Source organism: Eriocheir sinensis, chromosome 70 (assembly GCF_024679095.1).
Source record: "Eriocheir sinensis breed Jianghai 21 chromosome 70, ASM2467909v1, whole genome shotgun sequence".
Classification (NCBI taxonomy): domain Eukaryota; kingdom Metazoa; phylum Arthropoda; class Malacostraca; order Decapoda; family Varunidae; genus Eriocheir; species Eriocheir sinensis.
In genome coordinates, this window is record NC_066578.1 from 2312783 (window position 1) to 2332848 (window position 20066).

Here is a 20066-nt window from a genome sequence, read left to right on the forward strand (position 1 = left end):
TTCAAACCTCTCTTCTCCATTCCTTCCTTCCACTTGTTAAACTTTTCTTTCACTTTTTCTGCTGTCTCTACATTTACTACCAAGTCATCTGCATACAGCAGCTCCCCTGGCTTCCTTTGTTGCCTCCTCCATTATTGTTACAAACAGGAGCGGGCTAAGGGGTAGATCCCTGGTGAACCCCCACTCCAATTTTGAACTCATCTGATAGGCTACCAGTGAAAGCCAAATCCGTGCCAATTGCAGCGGACAGGTTAACCCGGTAGCGGCGGGGATCATGTTTCTTAATGGTCCCTCCAAGCGAGAAAAATGAGAAAAAATCACCCCTCACACAAACCATTTCATAATATATATCAAAGCATTTGTGATCAGATTATGTATCATCTATTTTGGGGGGTTTATATCATGGCACAAATTTGGCCCATCACTGCTACACTGTAAGCCACAAATTTGGTCCGTCGCTGCTACCAGGTTAAGAGAAGGCTGGACAAACTCTTCAAACAATGGCCAGATGAGCCTCCTATTCCACATGGTCCTGCCTTCAGAGGAGCAAGATTAAATTCTATTCCAGTCCAAACTCAGTACGTCCAGATAGAGAAGAGGTGTGGAGGTGGTGGACCTAAACTTCGACAAGAAAGACAAGCAAGCAAGTATCTTAGATAAAACCATCAAATTGGATATTGGTCTAAAGGAACTTATACACTGAAGATCCAGTTTACCCGTGACTATGGGCTTCACAATCACCACTTTCTCACTCCCTGGAAAAGCCTTGTTTTCAGTACTGATGTCAACCAGCTCTGTCATAATATCTAAGAAATTGCTAAAGTTTCTGCTCTTAACCTATAGACGGCGGCAGTATTTGAAGAGTAGTGTAGTGCGGCGGCTGTGCCTGATGAACGAGCCTCCCATAACCCACTTAGCCAGGGGGGTATCTCTTTGGCCGACTCGGTAAGGTCACGCTGGTCGCGGGTTCAATCCCAGGCAGCCGGCGAATACCCTGACCTTGATTAATTTCTCGTGTGTCTCGATACACGCAGAGGACGTGTTGGGAAATTGAGGAAATAGAAAAATATGCTCTCGGAGTATGACAGTACCTCCCCCAAGATCGTTGAGGGCAGGGGATAGGCATAACTCGAAAAGTAGACAATTGTGACGGAAATGAGGTACAAAATCATGCAATTCACTACATTTATCACCAGAAAAACATGAACCACATGAGAAAATCGTTGGTTGGGTGAAACTGTAAATTGTCCTAATAATGTCACATCGGCAAGGGGTCATTATCACACAGTGTCAGTTTCGCTCCATAATCACACTCTGTCCTGCCTGGGGGTTGGGATGGCATGTTCCTCCCTTCTCCCTTGTTGTTTACTTGCAACAATAAACTATCAATCAATCAATCAATCATAACGAGGAGAGGAGCAGCGTCCCCGCACTGCAGCGTCCATACCACCAGGACGAAGAGGGCACCATCGGAAGAGCTCTTTTTGAAAACACAGAAATGGAGACAGTAAAGACGGTACTATATAATTTTTGGCAAAGAAGAGAAAAGAAAAGAAAGGAAGAAGAGACGTAATTTAGAAACTCAAAACACCCAGACCGAGAAAAAAACATCAGTGCCGTTACAAAGGCAAGACTCCCGACCAACAACTCAATGTCATGTGAGCAACAAAGGGGAGAGGTTATTACCGAGCCGTGGTTCAGGGCGTGGTGCGGGAGGCTGTCAGGTAGGTCAGCAGGGTCGGTGGTGTGTGGTTATTAGTCTTCTTCAGTGTTCGAGGGGCTGGTTAGGCCATGGGACCACGCACGGCCTCTGAGACCATTGACCTGACACCCATAACTTGTCAACAACCTCACGATGATGACGATGATACTAGAAGGCCTGGAGAGAAGTCCCAAGCCACCTGTGACATCAAGATCAGGCGGTCGGGAGTTTCGCCTTTGTAACGGCACTCCTGGGTTTATTATTTTCCTCCTTTTCTTTCATTCTTTTTTCTCTTATTGCCCAAAACTTATGTACTCCAGTGACGATGATGCCTGATCCTGGTCTTGGCATTTTCTCCTTTTTCTTCTCCCTCCCTTCTCCTTTGTTGAGTCTGTAACAATAAACTTATCAATCAATCAATCTTTTGGCCTGTGAACAAAAAAATAACGCATTGTATCGCTTCTTATCAGTCCCTCACTTTGCTTTTCAATGGTACTGTACGTAATTTTTTCTCAGTCTCCTCTTTCTTATTTATGTAAAAAAACACTCATTATCTTTCTCCATATGGCGCACAAAACAACAATTTTTCGCATTATCAGCCTCTATCGAGCATGTATGATATATGTTTTGTTTCAGTGTTATATTTATTGAATTTGAAAGGAATAAATGCTACACTTCACTAAAAAAAAAGAGAGATAAATAATAATAATAATAACAACAACAATAATAATAATAATAATAATAATAATAATAATAATAATAATAATAATAATAATAATAATAATAATAATAATAATATCTTTGGGCTCGTAGTGCGGGGCGAGCGGCGGTTTGTTTACATGCGCGGGGCGGCTGTCACGGTCCTTCCCTTCCTCCCTTTCTTACATAATTATTTTTTTTCCTGTGGTCTGTTAGGAAAAGAATAGTTACCTTTTCTTTGTTCTTTATCCATCCTTTCTCCGTGGCCCCATTGCCTAACTAGCCTCCTTAGACACTCCAGAAGAAGTTTTCACACCTTGGGTAAGTACAAATTGCTTTTTACTGTTGATGAGGTTTCAGGCTTAAAAAAATAGTCCTTGATCTTGGTTTATAATGCGATTTATGATGTCCTCGATGCACTTGTTTGTAACGTCTTAGTGAATGAGTGAGTCTTGAATGTTTTCTTGAAGATTACTGACGTCATTTCAATAAACTTGGCATCATCATTTTTTTTTTTTACAACAAAGAGGCAGCTCAAGGGCACACACAAAAAAGAAAACAATAATAAAAAAAAGCCCGCTACTCGCTGCTCCTAAAAAAGAAACAAAAGAGGTGGCCGAAAGCAAGATCAGATACAAGCCCAGCACATTAACTCGCGTTTTCTATAATATGAGAAGGTCAAGATGATAATTGTGATAATATTCAGTGATCAATTTCACTTCAATACACCATGACACTTGTAAACAATCAAAATCATCTAAATTTGTTTGGCACTTAGGAGAGTGCCAAACAAATTTAGATGATTTTGATTGTTTACAAGTGTCATGGTGTATTGAAGTGAAATTGATCACTGAATATTATCACAATTATCACTTGTCACCACAACACACCAACACTAATAATTACACTTGATTCACTTCCCTCCCCTGCACACTCGGCTCCCTCGTCCCCCCAACAGCCAACACAAATATGCGTTTTATGCACCTGTATGGGTGCCCTGCACATCATGTGTCCAGATTCAGATCCAGACCTCATGGAGTGTAGCATGATGGAGTTATAGTACCTTGGAGAAGAGTTTAACATGTCAGCAGCAGTCATGACACTCTTATGATATAAACTCTTTAACTCGGTAGCAGCGGGGATCATGTTTCTTAATGGTCCCTCTAAGCGAGAAAAATGAGTAAAAATCATCACTCACACAAACCATTTCATAATACATATCAAAGCATTTGTGATCAGTTTATACATCATCTATTTTTGGGGGGTTATATCATGGCACAAATATGTCCCATCGCTGCTACACAGTAAAGCCACAAATTGTATAAGATTTAATGTTTCTCAAAATTAGTGCAATTTTAAATTTAATATAATCTTTCTAGGCTTAATAAGTTGTTTGTTAGCTTATTTATTTATATTTAAATATATATTTTCATGCCTTACAGTGAAGCAGCCAGCAAAAATTTAAATGAAGCGCTTTGTGCTTCTCAAATTTTCTTGCAACCAGAGGAATATTTTGCAAGATGACTGACGCAGAGGTTGTGGAGAACTTCTTTGGAGTGTATCTACTGTTTTGCACCAACCCTCGCTACAAAGGACGCACCTACATTGGCTACACAGTGAACCCCAACAGGCGGCTGAGTCAGCACAACAGGGGCACCAAAGCCGGGGGTGCCTGGAAGACCAGCAACAGAGGACCGTGGTAAGACGGCAGCCAAGAAAATATGCAAACTCTAAGGGGACCCTCCACTTGTTACTCTTGAACGCGAACATTTTTTTCAACTCTTCAATTTTTTTTTATATACCTATTAATGTTACAATGTAATTAAAAAAAAAACTGAAAGTTATATTAAATTTGGACAATTAGCTTTGAGGAAAAAAAATCATAAAAAAAAATGTCCTGACGCTACACGACATTCCTCCTTTATTTTCAATAGTACGCCTTTGACTGTTGGTCCACAAAATATTTATACCCAATGCTACAATTTAGCTGTAAAACATTAGGACTACGTATCATCATTTTCATGAAAAAAATACAACAGATTTTTTTTTATTTATTTATTTTTTTTTTTATTTTATTATTATTTTTTTTTTTTTTCCTCAATATGGAGAAAAAAAATCATGACTAAGAGTTATCGCAAATGTGTTACGGACAAAACATTTGTTAACTTTATCTTCATATGATACCATCACTTTTATCATAGGTTAGAAACTAAGGGAAGGGTGTCGCTTCAAAAAGTACCCAATTATTGCTTTGAGAAAATGGCCATTCTCTTATACATGGCCTTGGGGGGGGTAGGGGGGGAGCAGCACACAAGCTAAGCATTGTCACCAAGGGATGATGCCATATATATATATTTAGTGATATATTTTTACAGAAATATCACAAAAATGAAGCAAATAAAAACTTATACAGTGTAAAATGGTGTAAACAATGACATAGTGTAGAAAATTGGGGTATGCAGAGGGAAGACTACTCGGAGATACCAGTGATTTATTATTTTTTTACTTATTTTTATACAGGGAAAATTCCATCATAGGCACCTGAGACTTTCACAGAGTATGAAGGAATTATAGGGGAGTCTTTGATATTTTTTTTCTTAAAGAGTAGCTACAGTAATTTATTTATTTATTTTTTATTTTATTTTACTGGTGGGCGTCCCCCTAAAGATTACGTACACTTCCAATCAGCGACCTTTCAGTGTGTCCTCAGCTCAAGGCGTGTGTGTGTTTGCCTGGCTGTAGTGTGCAGGGCCTGAGCTACACCCTTGAGGTCCTGTCTCCATATCTATATGTGTTCAGTTTTTCCTTAAAGTGCCACACTCTTTACCTCCATTACTGTATTTTTTTGTGTCATAAAGACATGTTTCCTCTCTCAGTTTTTCCTTGTAACTTCTTGACTCTGTCTTCACTTCTTTTCAATGATAGGTCTTTTGTTGAACTGATGGTTCAGCAAAATAAATGTATTTATTGATGAATTAGATCAATTATTTATTTTATTCTATTAATTATTGTTTTTAGTGATACTCACATAAATATGATAAATATAAATGTAACAGTTATAACATGCCTACGTGGAGCAATGGTTAACATACCCAGCTACGAATCCGCGGGCCTGGGTTTGAATACTGGCCCAAGCAGTTGGTGTGCAGCCCACCCAGCTGTTCATCCCCCTTTTGGGCTGGTCAGTAAATGGGCACCTGGGGAAACCTGGGGAAAGTAAACTGTGGCAATCCCAGACCTCACACTGGCCCATGTCCCGGGGTGATGGCTCTTCCCAGCACAGGCTCAAGGGCCAGTGTGACAGAGGTGAGCACTGCTGCCATGCTCAGCTATAACACATGTATGCCCCAAACTTTACCTTTACCATGTTAATATATTTGTATTTTTTATTTGATTTCCAGGGAAATGGCAATGCTAGTTCATGGATTTCCCAATGACATATCAGCTCTTGGTGTGAGTATTTTTATTTTGTTTTCAGTATGATGAAGTTTCATAATGAATCTTTGATACTATAGATAATTTTCCTGTGTAATACTCATGGTTCTACAGCTTGCCTTGACATTAGGTTTTCTTTATTATTGTCTGGTTCAAATTGGGTCATATCAGGGGTGTTTACCTGTAACATTGCTTTTTATTATAACTGAAAATTTCCACAAAATTGCAAAGAAGCATTTAACCCCTTGAGTGTGGATTTCCCACAAGAAGACATCATCAAGCTACAGGAATGGAACAAAAAGTGGCGAAAGCTGGAAGGTTGAAGACATTTTAATGGCTGTTAAGAATAAGAAATGGATGTGTGCAGGTCATATTATGTTTGGAACTAACATCAGATGGAAAATGAAAGTAGCAGAGTGGCAACCCAGAAAGTGTTTGGAAAGTCACGGGAGACAGGACCAGGTGGAGAGCAATGGAAATTAGAGCATTTGCCAGAGCAGGATGGAGTAGACTAACATCAGGCAGAGGTGGGGAATGTCGGCTAAGGCCTTTGTTCTGTATTGGACTATAGACACAGCACTCGAGTCCAAGGCCTGCTTATTGTGCTGTGTCAACTTACTGGGCCATATTTTTAAACATTTCTGCGCCCAAGAACACGTAATTTACTAGTCTTTCGTGGGAGCTTAGGGCATTTCCAGGGGTACTTTTATGACCCTGGTGGTAGTCTGAGCCTTCTTCTGTACCGTGAACCGAAAAGAACACTCATTAGAACTCGATTAACCTCCTTTTTGGCCCTTGGAAATAGTGTGTGTGAGGGGTGGGAGCATTTGACAATACCAACCACTGTCTCTCAGCGTGTCTGATTTCGTGGGTGATATTTGATGGTTGGCACACAGGACACAGTCGTCAGCATCACTTTTATGGAGGCAACAATGACAAGTGCCGTTGAGTCTGAGTTTAAAATTACCGATACTGTTGTAGGCAGCTGTGTTGTTAATTTATAAGATTATCATTTTCTTCTTTATTTTATTTATTTATTTATTTATTTATTTTTATATATCTCCGCCTATAGCGTTTAAATTAACAAAACGGCTGTCTGTAATAGTATTTATTATTCATAACTCCAAATTGACTTTAATTAACCCGGTAGCAGCGGGGATCATGTTTCTTAATGGTCCCTCTAAGCGAGAAAAATGAGAAAAAATCATTACTCACACAAACCATTTCATAATATATATCAAAGCATTTGTGATCAGTTTATGTATCATCTATTTTTGGGGGTTTATATCATGGCACAAATTTGGCCCATTGCTGCTACACGGTAAAGCCACAAATTTGGCCCGTCGCTGCTACCAGGTTGAAGAATACTGATTAACCCGTCCGCTGCGATTGGCACGGATTTGGCCTTCACTGGTAGCCTGGTAACATTATAATCCCAGGTCTTTCTCTGCCTCTGTGGTGGATAGTGGAGTGTTTCCCATGTGGTATTGGTGTGGTGGATATCCCCTCCCAAGGTGCATGACTTACATTTTCCTTCATTGAATTGTAGCAGCCACTTTTTGTTCCTTTCCTGTAGCTTGGTAAGGTCTTCTTGTAGAAAATCCACAGTCTAGGGGTTAAGTATAATTTTGCTTATTCTATGTAAACCCCTCAGTTTGAATGGGCGTGGCAGCATCCCCACAAGAGCCGGCGACTCCGCAGGGTTACCCACAAGAAGCCCAGAGAACCCAAATATAACTTCTGTCTGCGAGTCTTGGCCACCATGTTGAGGACCCGCCCTTGGTGCCGTCTGCCTCTCACTGTGCGGTGGATAAAATCTGAATACATTAGAGATTTCCCAGTAAGTACAAGAAATCAAGATAATTCTCATTTTGACATTTTATAGTGAATGAACTCAGTGTCTCATCCTTGGTCATCTTTTTTTTTTCACAGTAAAGGAAACAGTTCAAGGGCAGAAAAAAAAGAAAATAATAATGAAAAAAGTCCGCTAATCTGGCTGTATAAACCCATTTTGACCGTCATCCCTGTAACTTTGTGGGGACTTAACCCTAGAACACTAACCTTAGAAAAAGTCACACCACTACTAACCATGGGTACATCATACCCGATTTTGAAAAAAAAAAAAAAATTAAATGTAAAGTTTTAATGGAATAAAGTTACATGAAGGGACTTCAAACTTTGTATCTTGACTTAACATTAAGAAGAACTGAAAAACGTATTGTTTTGGTATGAAAATCAGGTACTGAAAAATGTTACTAAAAATAGGAAAAATGTTCAAAAATTTCAAAAAAAAAATTTCATAAAAAATTATCATCCGATGGCTTCCAAACTTCTTGTATGGCCCCCCAGGTCCTGTGATCCACTGCACAGGTGATCACTAAAAAAGTACGTAAACAATATCCTAGGGACATGTACAACACCCTGTATCACCAACCATGGGTATGCAATGTAGGCCTACAACAAAGGTGAGCAGAGAGAGCGAGACAACGTGACCTTCCCCTACACTGTCAAGCGGGCACATGAAGCTACTGAGGAGGTGGGTACCCTCAGAGCACCGGAACCATACACAATGGCAATGACGTCATTCGCTTCGGGTACCTCATACCCATGGTTAGCGTTCTAGGGTTAAGAATATTAGTCTTTTCCTTCACACACAGGAAATTCTTATCTTACCTCCTTATCTTCTATGTAACTACTGGAGCCCTGATATCTTGTTCCCTTTACAAATTTCCACAGCAGCGAGGGACAGAAATCTACAGTTCTGTCTACATATATTCTTGCAAAAACAATTACTCCATCATCCCTTTTCTTCCATCTTGCTCCAGTTAACATTTGCTCTAAGCTTCCCTCTTGTATTTTTTGCCAAACCCTTTCCCTTCTTTATTTTACTCACTCTTTTTGGAAAACTTGACATTAGGGGCTGTCCCACACTTAATACAATCTTGCACCCATTCCCACTTTTGCAGCATTTCTAAGTCTTTGACCTATTGCCATTTTTTTTTTTTTTTACAACAAAGGAGACAGCTCAAGGGCACAAAAAAAGGAAACAATAATAAAAAAAGCCCACTACTCGCTGCTCCTAAAAAGAATCCAAGGAGGTGGCCGAAAGAGAGGTCAATTTTGGGAGGAGAGGTGTCCTGATACCCTCCTCTTGAAAGAGTTCAAGTCATAGGCAGGAGGAAATACAGATGAAGAAAGATTGTTCCAGAGTTTACCAGCGTGAGGGATGAAAGAGTGAAGATGCTGGTTAACTCGTGCGTAAGGGATTTGGACAGTAAAGGGATGAGCATGAGTAGAAAGTCGTGTGCATTGGGGCCGCGGGAGGGGGGGAGGCATTCAATTAGCAAGTTCAGAAGAGCAGTCAGCGTGGAAATAACGATAGAAGATAGAAAGAGAGGCAACATCTTCCTACACAGGTTAATAAGTCTTGTGTGAGCAAGGCTGAAGCACTCCCCGGGCTTCATGTCTCTTGTTGCAGCAGACACTCCCACTGAATAGTGTGAAACAAGACAAGGTGTTCTATGCCACACTCAGTTTCATACTAGACTCAGGACACACTCATTGCCTGTCAGCACCCCTCAGTGTGTACCTTTACTGACTGTTGGATTTGCTTGCGCCAACTCTACCCAACCGCTTTCCTAAACTTCCCTATAGAACTACATCATCACATTTCATGGCTTTAGTACCCCTTGTACCCAGAGTAAAAAGTGGTTAAGAATATCAATGGATTCTAATTTCTGCTGATAATGAGTGATTTCATCTTTTTCAACAGCCAGGGTTGGAACCTCCCATCCATATCCCAATAGCACATGGACCTGTCAAGCCTGTCAAGGTCAAGGAGCTAACAGACCAACAAAGTGAAGAAACTGAAGAAGAGGAAGCTGAGAAAACATGCACGCTGTGTCTCGCAGCCGTGGAAAAGACTGATATGATGAGGTGAGTGGAAAGACCTAGGCAGGGGTCTTGCATGCACACCCCATAACACTGTGTTGCCGAGACATGCCATAACTCACTTAGAGAGTGGGTACCTCTTTGGCCGACTGGTTAAGGAGTGGCTCTCCCGTCTTGCTGGTCGCGGGTTCGATCCCCGGCGCCGGCAAAACCTGTCCTTGTCTGGAGCAATTTCTCGGTTGTTTCGTTACATGTTGTGGTCGTGTGGGAGCATAGAAAAGAGAAATACGGGGTGTGATAATTTAGTATTCAGTAGTAGCTTTGTTCAGTTTTTTTTCTTATTTTGTTGTAGACATGTTATTGTATATGTTGTGTTGTATTTTAGGAGCAATAAGTAGCAGGCTTTTTTTTTATTGTTTTCTTCTTTTTTTTTATGCCCTTGCACCGTCTCCTCTGCTGTAAAAAATAAATAAATAAATGAGAAAGGAGAAAGGTTGCAAGACTTACAACACCAGGGAAATATAAATAAGAATTGGGGAGGTTTTTAAACTATATATTTTGTGTGTTCAGGAGGAAAATATCAAAATAATTATGAGATGGCATTTTATTAGCTACTGTTGAAGCTGGTTTGGTGGTCATCATGTGGGTGGTTTTTGGCTCCCTGATGGAGGCTGAGAACAGTTAGTCATTGTCAGTACTTGTACTCACCACTTGCATTCAGCTTGTCAGTTATGTTTGCTGACTACTCATCCACCACTTCACCAGCCAATATCTTTTTTTATTTATTTTTATTTTTTTACGTTGTTGCCTATTGCGCCGGTAGGCATCTTCCCGGTGGGGCCTGATGGTCGGCCCAAGGCTTCTTCCAGGTGGAGCCTGATGGTCGGCCCAGCCCGTTCTGGCACAGGCGAGTGTTTATAGTGGCGCCATCTTGCATCTGCTTCATTATTTTTCTGTTCAGCTGTATTTTCCTCATCCTTATTTTCATTGCCTTTGCAGTGAAAATGCCTAGATAAGATTTGTTTTCTCTGTATGGTTTAGAAAAAAATAATAATTTAGCAAGCTCATTCATGTTTAGTGACTTCAAGCACATGAAGTGTGAGGACTGGAGCAGCTACATAGCCTGAGTAAGATCCCTGTCACACACGGGAACAGCCCAGCGTGGCATGTCTTGTAGGGCGGGCAAGGCACTGTACACTACATGAGGAGCAAACTGAGTCATCCATCCCAGTGAGTCTAATAGATTACATGATTTTAATTTCCTCTTCAACCTTCAGATGCCTGTCATCAGCTTGCCCACTAGCTGCCCACATCATATGTCTGGCCCGGGAAATGTTAAAAAAAGACAGTCCTGGAACACTACTGCCATTAGAGGGTTACTGCCCCAGCTGCCGCATCCCTCTGTTGTGGGGGGACCTGGTCAGGCTGAAGCAAGGCTGCTACCAACAGAAGGAACCGGAGGGCAAGGATGAGGACTGGCTTGATTTTCTCTCACAAGATGTTTGATCAGCAAGGTATGTATGATTTTTTTTATGTGTGCCCTTGTGCACGCGCACAAATGAGTTTGATTTCTTTATCTGTGTGTTGATAAGGAAATCAGTACGGTATGATAATAGGAATGGGAATGCCACTCTCCCTGAAGAGAAAGGTGTACGATCAGTGTATCCTGCTGGTCCTAACACACGGATCAGAAACTTGGCACCTCACCAGAAATCTTAATAGAAAGCTGATAAGTGCAAAAAGGAGTGGAGAGTAAAAAGCTGAATATAACATGGAGACATAGGTTGATATTTAAATTACTATGAAAATCAAGAAATGGACTTGGGCAGGTCATATCATGCATAGAACAGATAACAGATGGTCAACCAAAGTCACAGAGGTGTAACCATAGCTGGGCGTTATTGCGATATATCTGATAACAAAAATATGGTTATCGGCCATGCTATATATATATATATATATATATATATATATATATATATATATATATATATATATATATATATATATATATATATATATATATATATATATATAGGTACTTTTGTAGCAAACTAGCGATAATCACTACTTTCCGCCTCTCAGGAAAAAAACTGGCCTGGGCGCCGGTGTTGTATGAAAAAACTTGGGTATAAATATCTGGTGATGGTGAAGCCACATATTGGTTAGACTCAAAAATCACTCTACTCGAGATCAAGAGAAAAATCATTTAACTTTGCCCCAAAAATGATTATTCACTGCCTGAGTGATCCCATTGTAAAGGCGTACACAAATAACTGGTTCAGGCATTTCTAGTATTACCGTCCATGTGTATGCGTGTCAGCGTGTGGTTTCAGGTTTTGTAAGTTTTCTAAAATACAGATAATGAAAATTTGAATTCATCTATGTTTTTTATTTGAAATATCAATATAGTATCGTTTCGCCATCGGACTTATCGCTAGCTAGTATTGGAATTGTGGATTTATACTCAGATATCGCCTATTTCTTATTATTATATTGATTTATCCTGCAGGTTCCATTTATCATTATCGAATTATCGGAATAAGGTTTTCTTTGTTATCGTGGACAGACAGATTGGAATTCAGGATTTCTATCTTATATAATATTGATTTATTTATAAATATTGTCGCCATTTGTTTCTTTTTTGTATATCATATTGGTTATTACGGAATAAGGTTTTTATCTCGTATCGGCATTTAAATAAGGTTTTCTGTTATCGCCCGGACAGTGTGGACTCAGATATTTGAGAGCAGTAATGCTGGAGCAGGATGGAGTACACAAGCATCAGACAGAGAAAGGTGGAGGACATTGGGAAAGACTATTGTCCTCCAGTCTACTATTAACCCCTTGGATGCAAACTTCCTACAAGAAGACCTCACCAAGCTACAGGAGTGGAGCAAAAAGTGGCTGCTACAATTCAATGAAGAAAAATGTAAAGTCATGCACCTTCGGAGGGGAAATCCAGCATACCAATACCACATGGGAAACACTCGACCATCCACCACAGAGGCAGAGAAAGACCTGGGAATATATGTTACAAGGCTACCAGTGAAGGCGAAATCCGTGCCAGTCGCAACAATTAGCAGATGGATGGTAATCAGGTCATCATGTTATGGTCCGTCTAAGCGATTAAATGGTAAAAATCCCTCACACAAACCATTTCATAATATATATCAAAGCATTTGTGATCAGATTATGTATCATCTATTTTTTTTATTACTTTTTATCATGGCACAAATTTGGCCCGTCGCTGCTACATGGTAAAGCCACAAATTTGGCCTGTCACTGCTACATGGTAAAGCCACAAATTTGGCCTGTCACTGCTACATGGTAAAGCCACAAATTTGGCCTGTCGCTGCTACATGGTAAAGCCACAAATTTGGCCCGTCGCTGCTACATGGTAAAGCCACAAATTTGGCCTGTCACTGCTACATGGTAAAGCCACAAATTTGGCCTGTCGCTGCTACATGGTAAAGCCACAAATTTGGCCCGTCGCTGCTACTGGGTTAAGTGTTTAGCTATGTGTGTTTTGTTACAGGGTGTCTGAACAATAAAACCTCAGTCCTGGTATCAGCTTGGTTTACTTCAATGACAAAACATAACATGCCTTAAAACATTTGCTTGTGGCAGGAAACTGTATTGAAGCTCCGCAATATTAAAACTTTCGCTTCTCACATCAGTTATTTCTAAAGGTCAAAGAGGGGGTCAGTCAGGTTCTAATGAGTGTTTCTTTGGGCTCATGCTACAGAGGAAGGGTCAAACTTTTTTATTTATTTTTTTTTTATTATTTTTTTTTTTTTTACAACAAAGGAGACAGCTCAAGGGTTAAAAAATTAATTAGTCGAATATTGAGGAATTAATCGTCTAATCTGCAAACATAAGGAAAAGACCCCAATAGGAGAGGCCGAGACGAAGCGGAAAAAAACAACCAAATCGATTTTTACAGCACTCCATTACGCCTTATTTTGAAACGTAAAAAAAAGAATTAGTCGAATATTGAGGAATTAATCGTCTAATCTGCAAACATAAGGAAAAGACCCCAATAGGAGAGGCCGAGACGAAGCGGGAAAAAACAACCAAATCGATTTTTACAGCACTCCATTACGCCTTATTTTGGAGCATAAAAAAAAGAATTAGTCGAATACTGAGGAATTAATCGTCTAATCTACAAACATAAGGAAAAGGCCCCTTAATAGACTAAGGAGATCCCGAGACGAAGCGGAAAAAACAACAACCAAATCGATTTTTATACCACTCCATTACGCCTTATTGTGGAATGTTAAAAAATTAATTAGTCGAATATTGAGGAATTAATCGTCTAATCTACAAACATAAGGAAAAGACCCCGTATAGGCTAAGGAGATCCCGAGACGAAGCGGAAAAACAACCAAATCGATTTTTACTGCACTCCATTACGCCTTATTTTGAAACGTAAAAAAAAAGAATTAGTCGAATATTGAGGCATTAATCGTCTAATCTGCAAGCATAAGGAAAAGGTCCCGTATAGGTTAAGGAGATCCCGAGACGAAGCGAACACGATAAAAACAACCAACTCGATTTCTATAGCACTCCATTACGCCTTATTTTGGAGCATAAAAAAAAGAATTAGTCGAATACTGAGGAATTAATCGTCTAATCTACAAACATAAGGAAAAGGCCCCGTATAGGCTAAGGAGAGCCCGAGACGAAGCGAAAACGAAATTGATTGATTTAAATTTGGCGCCGCAACAGCCAGGGTCATATGGCCGTAAACGAATATGAAACAACAACCAAATCAACGAGTAATAAATAAGTTGGTGATATTAAGAAGACAGTTTTTTCTTGGAGGGCTCGAGGGAGTCTGTTGTCAACGTTGCCAGATTGTCGTACTCAGCCTCCTATGTTTTCCGATTTCCGACCCCAAAACTGCCTCCTCGACCCAAATAACTGCCTTCATATATAGTCATCGTTAAAATAGTTAATTATTGGTGCTTTTTGGCAATTGCTATGGGTCAAAAAACGATAAATACGAGGCTCTGAGTACGATAATCTGGCAACGGTGTCTGTTGTCTCTTAATTTTTTCAAGGTGGCGGCAGCAGGAGAGGGAGGCGTAGGGGGGACTCAAGAACGCCATTAATCACACCTATAAATACTCGAGTGGCTGGCGTGTGCTCGCGGGCCCTGTCGAGACGAGGCAGAGGGGAATTATCAGCTGTTGGCAGGGGAGGAAGGGGATCTGTTCTGCGAGGGGTAACTCAATCCACTCAGGAGACCATATGTGTGTGTGTGTGTGTGTGTGTGTGTGTGGCTTGATTCTTTAAACGTACATGTCTTTTTAACAGTAATGTGGGTGATTTGTCCTTATTTGTCCCGTTTTTCAAGGCATGCTGAGTCGGTTTTGTTGATTTTTATATACTCCTTTTCTTCGAGTGAGATGTTTCTGATGTGATGTGATGTGTTGCCTTAGGTTCACGGCACAGAGGAAGGGTCAGACTATCACCAGGGTCATATATATTTTTTTTACATTAGAGGAAACAGCTCAAGGGCAAAAAAATAAAAGGAAACAATGAAAAAAAAGCCCGCTACTCAAATGTGTCTACTTAACTCTTGTGCAAAATCCAAAACTTCTAATAAACTCCGGCCCGAATGTGGATGTGATGTGTTTCTTTAAGTTAACGGTACAGAGGAAGGGTCAGACTATCACCAGGGTCATATATTTTTTTTTACATTACAGGAAACAGCTCAAGGGTAAAAAAATAGAAAGGAAACAATAATGAAAAAAAGCCCGCTACTCAAATGTGTCTACTTAACGCTGTGCAAAATCCAAAACTTCTAATAAACTCCGTCCCGAATGTGGATGTGATGTGTTTCTTTAAGTTAACGGTACAGAGGAAGGGTCACACTATCACTAGGGTCATAATTTTTTTTTTTTGCATTAGAGGAAACAGCTCAAGGGCAAAAAAATAACAGGAAACAATAATGAAAAAAAAGCCCGCTACTCAAATGTGTCTACTTAACTCTTGTGCAAAATCCAAAACTTCTAATAAACTCCGTCCCGAATGTGGATGTGATGTGTTTCTTTAGGTTCACGGTACAGAGGAAGGGTCAGACTATCACCAGGGTCATAATCTTTTTTTTTTTACATTAGAGGAAACAGCTCAAGGGCAAAAAAATAGAAAGGAAACAATAATGAAAAAAAGCCCGCTACTCAAATGTGTCTACTTAACGCTGTGAAAAATCCAACACTTCTAATAAACTCCGTCCCGAATGTGGAGTTAAAAAGCCATCACACACCCACATTTGATAAGGCTTTCGTAGAGGTGGTTGTGGGTATTCCATGGGTAGTTTTATAAGCCTAGAGATGGTTTGACAAGGCTTCTTCTGCACCATGGACGTGAAAACTCATGGGAGCCCGATTAAGCACCAACACTTCTATAACTTTTTTTTCGTTTACAACAAAGGAGACAGCTCAAGGGCACAAAAAAGGAAATAATAAAAAAGCCCGCTACTCGCTGCTCCTAAAAAGAATCCAAGGAGGTGCCCGGAAGAGGGGACAATATAATCGCTTCGTCCCACAACTGAAATTAGATAAAAAAGAAAACTACCCACGGAACTTTAAAAATACAGGACGTCTCAAAAATCTGGTCTGTGAGTGTGGTTTACTGCCATAAATCTGAAGTCACTAATGATTGAAGCAACTCTGAGGTCAGTATTAAAAGACACTTTGGCTTCTCACATGAACTGTTTATAAAGGTCAAAGGAGGGATCAATCGGGTTCTAATATGTGTTTCTTTAGGTTCACGGTACAGTAAAAAATATCTTCGTAGCGGAACCACGGTATGTCATATTATGTCGACGCGCCCAATTTCTAATACTAAGAATCGATATGTTTTCCTACCAAAACATTACTCATTTGTTCATCCTCAGATAGATAGATTGATAGATGGACAGATACAGATAGACACAGGTCGGTATCATAAGACATTTTCATTTCTCACATCAACTATTTCTAAAGGTCAAAGAGGGGGTCAATCGGGTTCTAATGAGTGTTTCTTTAGGTTCACGGTACAGAGGAAGGGTCACACTACCACCAGGGTCATAAAACTACCCCTGGAAATGCCCACAACGCCTACGAAAGCCTTGTCAAATATGTGAACTTGGGCAACGAAATGTTTAGTAATACGGCCTATGATCCAAAACTTCTAATAATGATCATCAGAGTCCTATTATAAAACATTTCGCCGCCCAAGAACATCTATTTGACAAGGCTTTCGTAGGAGTTAGCACTAGGGGTAGTTTTCAAGGCCTCTGGTAGGGTACACTTTCCTCTCCCTGTACCGTGAACCCTGAACCTGTTAATAGAACCCGAATGACCCCCTCGTTGACCTTTAGAAATAGCTATGACTGTGGTTTGCTGCCATAAATTCGAAGTCACTAATGATTGAAGCAACTCTGTCATAGTCGTATTATAAAAAGAAATTCGCCGCCCAAGAACATCTATTTGACAAGGCTTTCGTAGGAGTTGTGGGCATTTCCAGGGGTAGTTTTATGACCCTGGTGGTAGTTTGACCCTTCCTCTGTACCGTGAACCTGAAGAAACGCTCATTAGAACCCGACTGACCCCATCTTTGACCTTTAGAAATACCTGATGTGAGAGGCGAAAATGCCTTATGATACCGACCTGTGTCTATCTGTATCTACCCATCTATCTATCTATCTGAGGATGAACAAATGAGAAATGTTATTGTAGGAAAACATATCGATTCTTAGCTTTAGAAATTGGGCGCGTCGGCATAATATGACATACGATGGTGATGGTGGAGGTAAGGATTGGGGTCTTTTCCACTACGAAGATATTTTTTGAGAGCAGGAGACAAGGGCAAACACCAATTATATAAAAAAAGGAGGGACAATTTTTTTAAAGAATATGACCATAGATGCTTCCGCCAGTAACATCAACTATTTCAATGAACCCTATTTGAGATGTCACTGACTATTTCCAAGGGCCAAATGAGTGTTTTTCTTAGGTTCTTGGTACTGGAGAGAGGTCACCGCCACCAAGATCAGGTCCTGCATTCTCAAACACTTCCGAGTCTTAGTATATCTATTTTACAAGGCTGTCTTAGGGGTTGTAGGCGATTTCATGAGAGTATATCTATTCTACAAGGCTGTCTTAGAGGTTGTAGGCGATTTCATGAGAGTATATCTATTCTACAAGGCTGTCGTAGAGGTTGTAGGCGATTTCATGAGAGTATATCTATTCTACAAGGCTGTCTCAGAGGTTGTAGGCGATTTCATGAGAGTATATCTATTCTACAAGGCTTTCTTAGAGGTTGTAGGCGATTTCATGAGAGTATATCTATTCTACAAGGCTGTCTCAGAGGTTGTAGGCGATTTCATGAGAGTATATCTATTCTACAAGGCTGTCTTCGAGGTTGTAGGCGATTTCATGAGAGTATATCTATTTTACAAGGCTGTCGTAGAGGTTGTAGGCGATTTCATGAGAGTATATCTATTTTACAAGGCTGTCGTAGAGGTTGTAGGCGATTTCATGAGAGTATATCTATTCTACAAGGCTGTCTTCGAGGTTGTAGGCGATTTCATGAGAGTATATCTATTTTACAAGGCTGTCGTAGAGGTTGTAGGCGATTTCATGAGAGTATATCTATTTTACAAGGCTGTCGTAGGCTGGTTGTATGATTTCATGAGAGTATATCTATTTTACAAGGCTGTCTAAGAGGTTGTAGGCGATCTCAGGACAGTATATCTATTTTACAAGGCTGTCTTAGAGGTTGTAGGCGATTTCATGAGCCTAGTGGTAGTTTGACAAGGTTTCTGCTCTGTCAACGGAAAATCACTCTTGAGAACTCTGCTAAACTTCTCTATTGTAGGCTTTGAAAATGGTTGTAATGAGACCTCCGAACTCTCGTACTCTGAGCATTGCATATATCAGTTTTAGGCTCCAAGACTGTCGTAGCCACACAAACAACGATATAAAATTAAAGTTATCGTTAAAACAGTTATATATTGATGGGTTTCGTTCTTTTTCACTTCAGGTATCGGTGAGAAATTACGAAAATGCAATGCCATAAGTACGATAATTTGACAACGCAGGCTTTTGTTCTTTCTGCTTTTGTTCGGAGCAGGGCGTAGCGAGCTTTTTTTCCTTGTTATTGTTTTTGTGTCTGCCCTTGAGCTAATCTGCCTCCCTTGTAATAATAAACCGGAGAAAGTATCGGAGGAGCAAGAACCATAAGGGAAAAAGAAGAGGAAAGCAGAGAATGGAAGGGAAGAAAACGCGATGTAAGGGGAGAGACTGAAATAAAAAGTATATAAGAAACACGAGAACGAAAACGGGAAAAGAGAAGCGTAATAGCAAGAACCATAAGGGAAAAAGATGGAAAGCAGAGAATGGAAGAAAACGCGATGTAAGGGGATATAGAAAACGCGATGCGGGAGAGGACTGAAATAAAAAAGGATATAAGAACACGAAAAGGAAAATAATAAGTATATCTATTTTACAAGGCTGTCGTCGATTTCAGTATATCTATTCTACAAGGCTGTCTTCCGATTTCATGGTATATCTATTCTACAAGGCTATCGTAGAGGTTGTAGGCGATTTCATGACAGTATATCTATTCTACAAGGCTGTCTCAGAGGTTGTAGGCGATTTCATGAGAGTATATCTATTTTACAAGGCTGTCTAAGAGGTTGTAGGCGATCTCAGGACAGTATATCTATTTTACAAGGCTGTCTTAGAGGTTGTAGGCGATTTCATGAGAGTATATCTATTCTACAAGGCTGTCTTCGAGGTTGTAGGCGATTTCATGAGAGTATATCAATTTTACAAGGCTGTCGGTATATCTATTTTACAAGGCTGTCGTATATCTATTACAAAGGCTCTCTTAAGTTGTAGGCGATTGTATATCTATTCTACACGGCTGTCGTAGAGGTTGTAGGCGATTTCATGAGAGTATATCTATTTTACAAGGCTGTCGTAGAGGTTGTAGGCGATTTCATGAGAGTATATCTATTCTACAAGGCTGTCTTCGAGGTTGTAGGCGATTTCATGACAGTATATCCATTTTACAAGGCTGTCATAGAGGTTGTAGGCGATTTCATGAGCCTAGTGGTAGTTTGACAAGGTTTCTGCTCTGTCAACGGAAAATCACTCTTGAGAACTCTGCTAAACTTCTCTATTGTAGGCTTTGAAAATGGTTGTAATGAGACCTCCGAATTGTCGTACTCTGAGCATTGCATATATCAGTTTTAGGCCCCAAGACTGTCGTACCCACACAAACAACGATATAAAATTAAAGTTATCGTTAAAACAGTTATATATTGATGTGTTTCGTTCTT

General features: G+C 40.1%; 2 protein-coding genes across 3 annotated transcripts in view; one reads left to right on the forward strand and one right to left on the reverse strand.

The window, feature by feature from the left end:
• Positions 1–1872, reverse strand: part of LOC126988717 (sphingosine-1-phosphate lyase 1-like) — a 28273-nt gene extending 26401 nt beyond the window's left edge. The window contains exon 1 of the mRNA XM_050847077.1: positions 1687–1872. The gene's annotated coding sequence lies outside the window, so the exon portion shown is untranslated. The remainder of the gene's footprint in view (positions 1–1686) is intronic.
• A 656-nt stretch (positions 1873–2528) lies between these two features.
• Positions 2529–20066, forward strand: part of LOC126988719 (structure-specific endonuclease subunit slx1-like) — a 30083-nt gene continuing 12545 nt past the window's right edge. Inside the window, exons 1-6 of one of the 2 annotated variants that reach the window (XM_050847080.1) lie at positions 2529–2722; positions 3844–4100; positions 5803–5854; positions 7491–7676; positions 9609–9772; positions 11005–11241. In XM_050847080.1, the coding sequence (XP_050703037.1) occupies positions 3922–4100; positions 5803–5854; positions 7491–7676; positions 9609–9772; positions 11005–11233 (810 nt within the window). In that variant the 5' untranslated portion in view covers positions 2529–2722; positions 3844–3921 and the 3' untranslated portion in view covers positions 11234–11241. Of the gene's footprint in view, positions 2723–3843; positions 4101–5802; positions 5855–7490; positions 7677–9608; positions 9773–11004; positions 11243–20066 lie in introns of those variants that run through there. The other variant, XM_050847079.1, reaches the window with a different exon arrangement.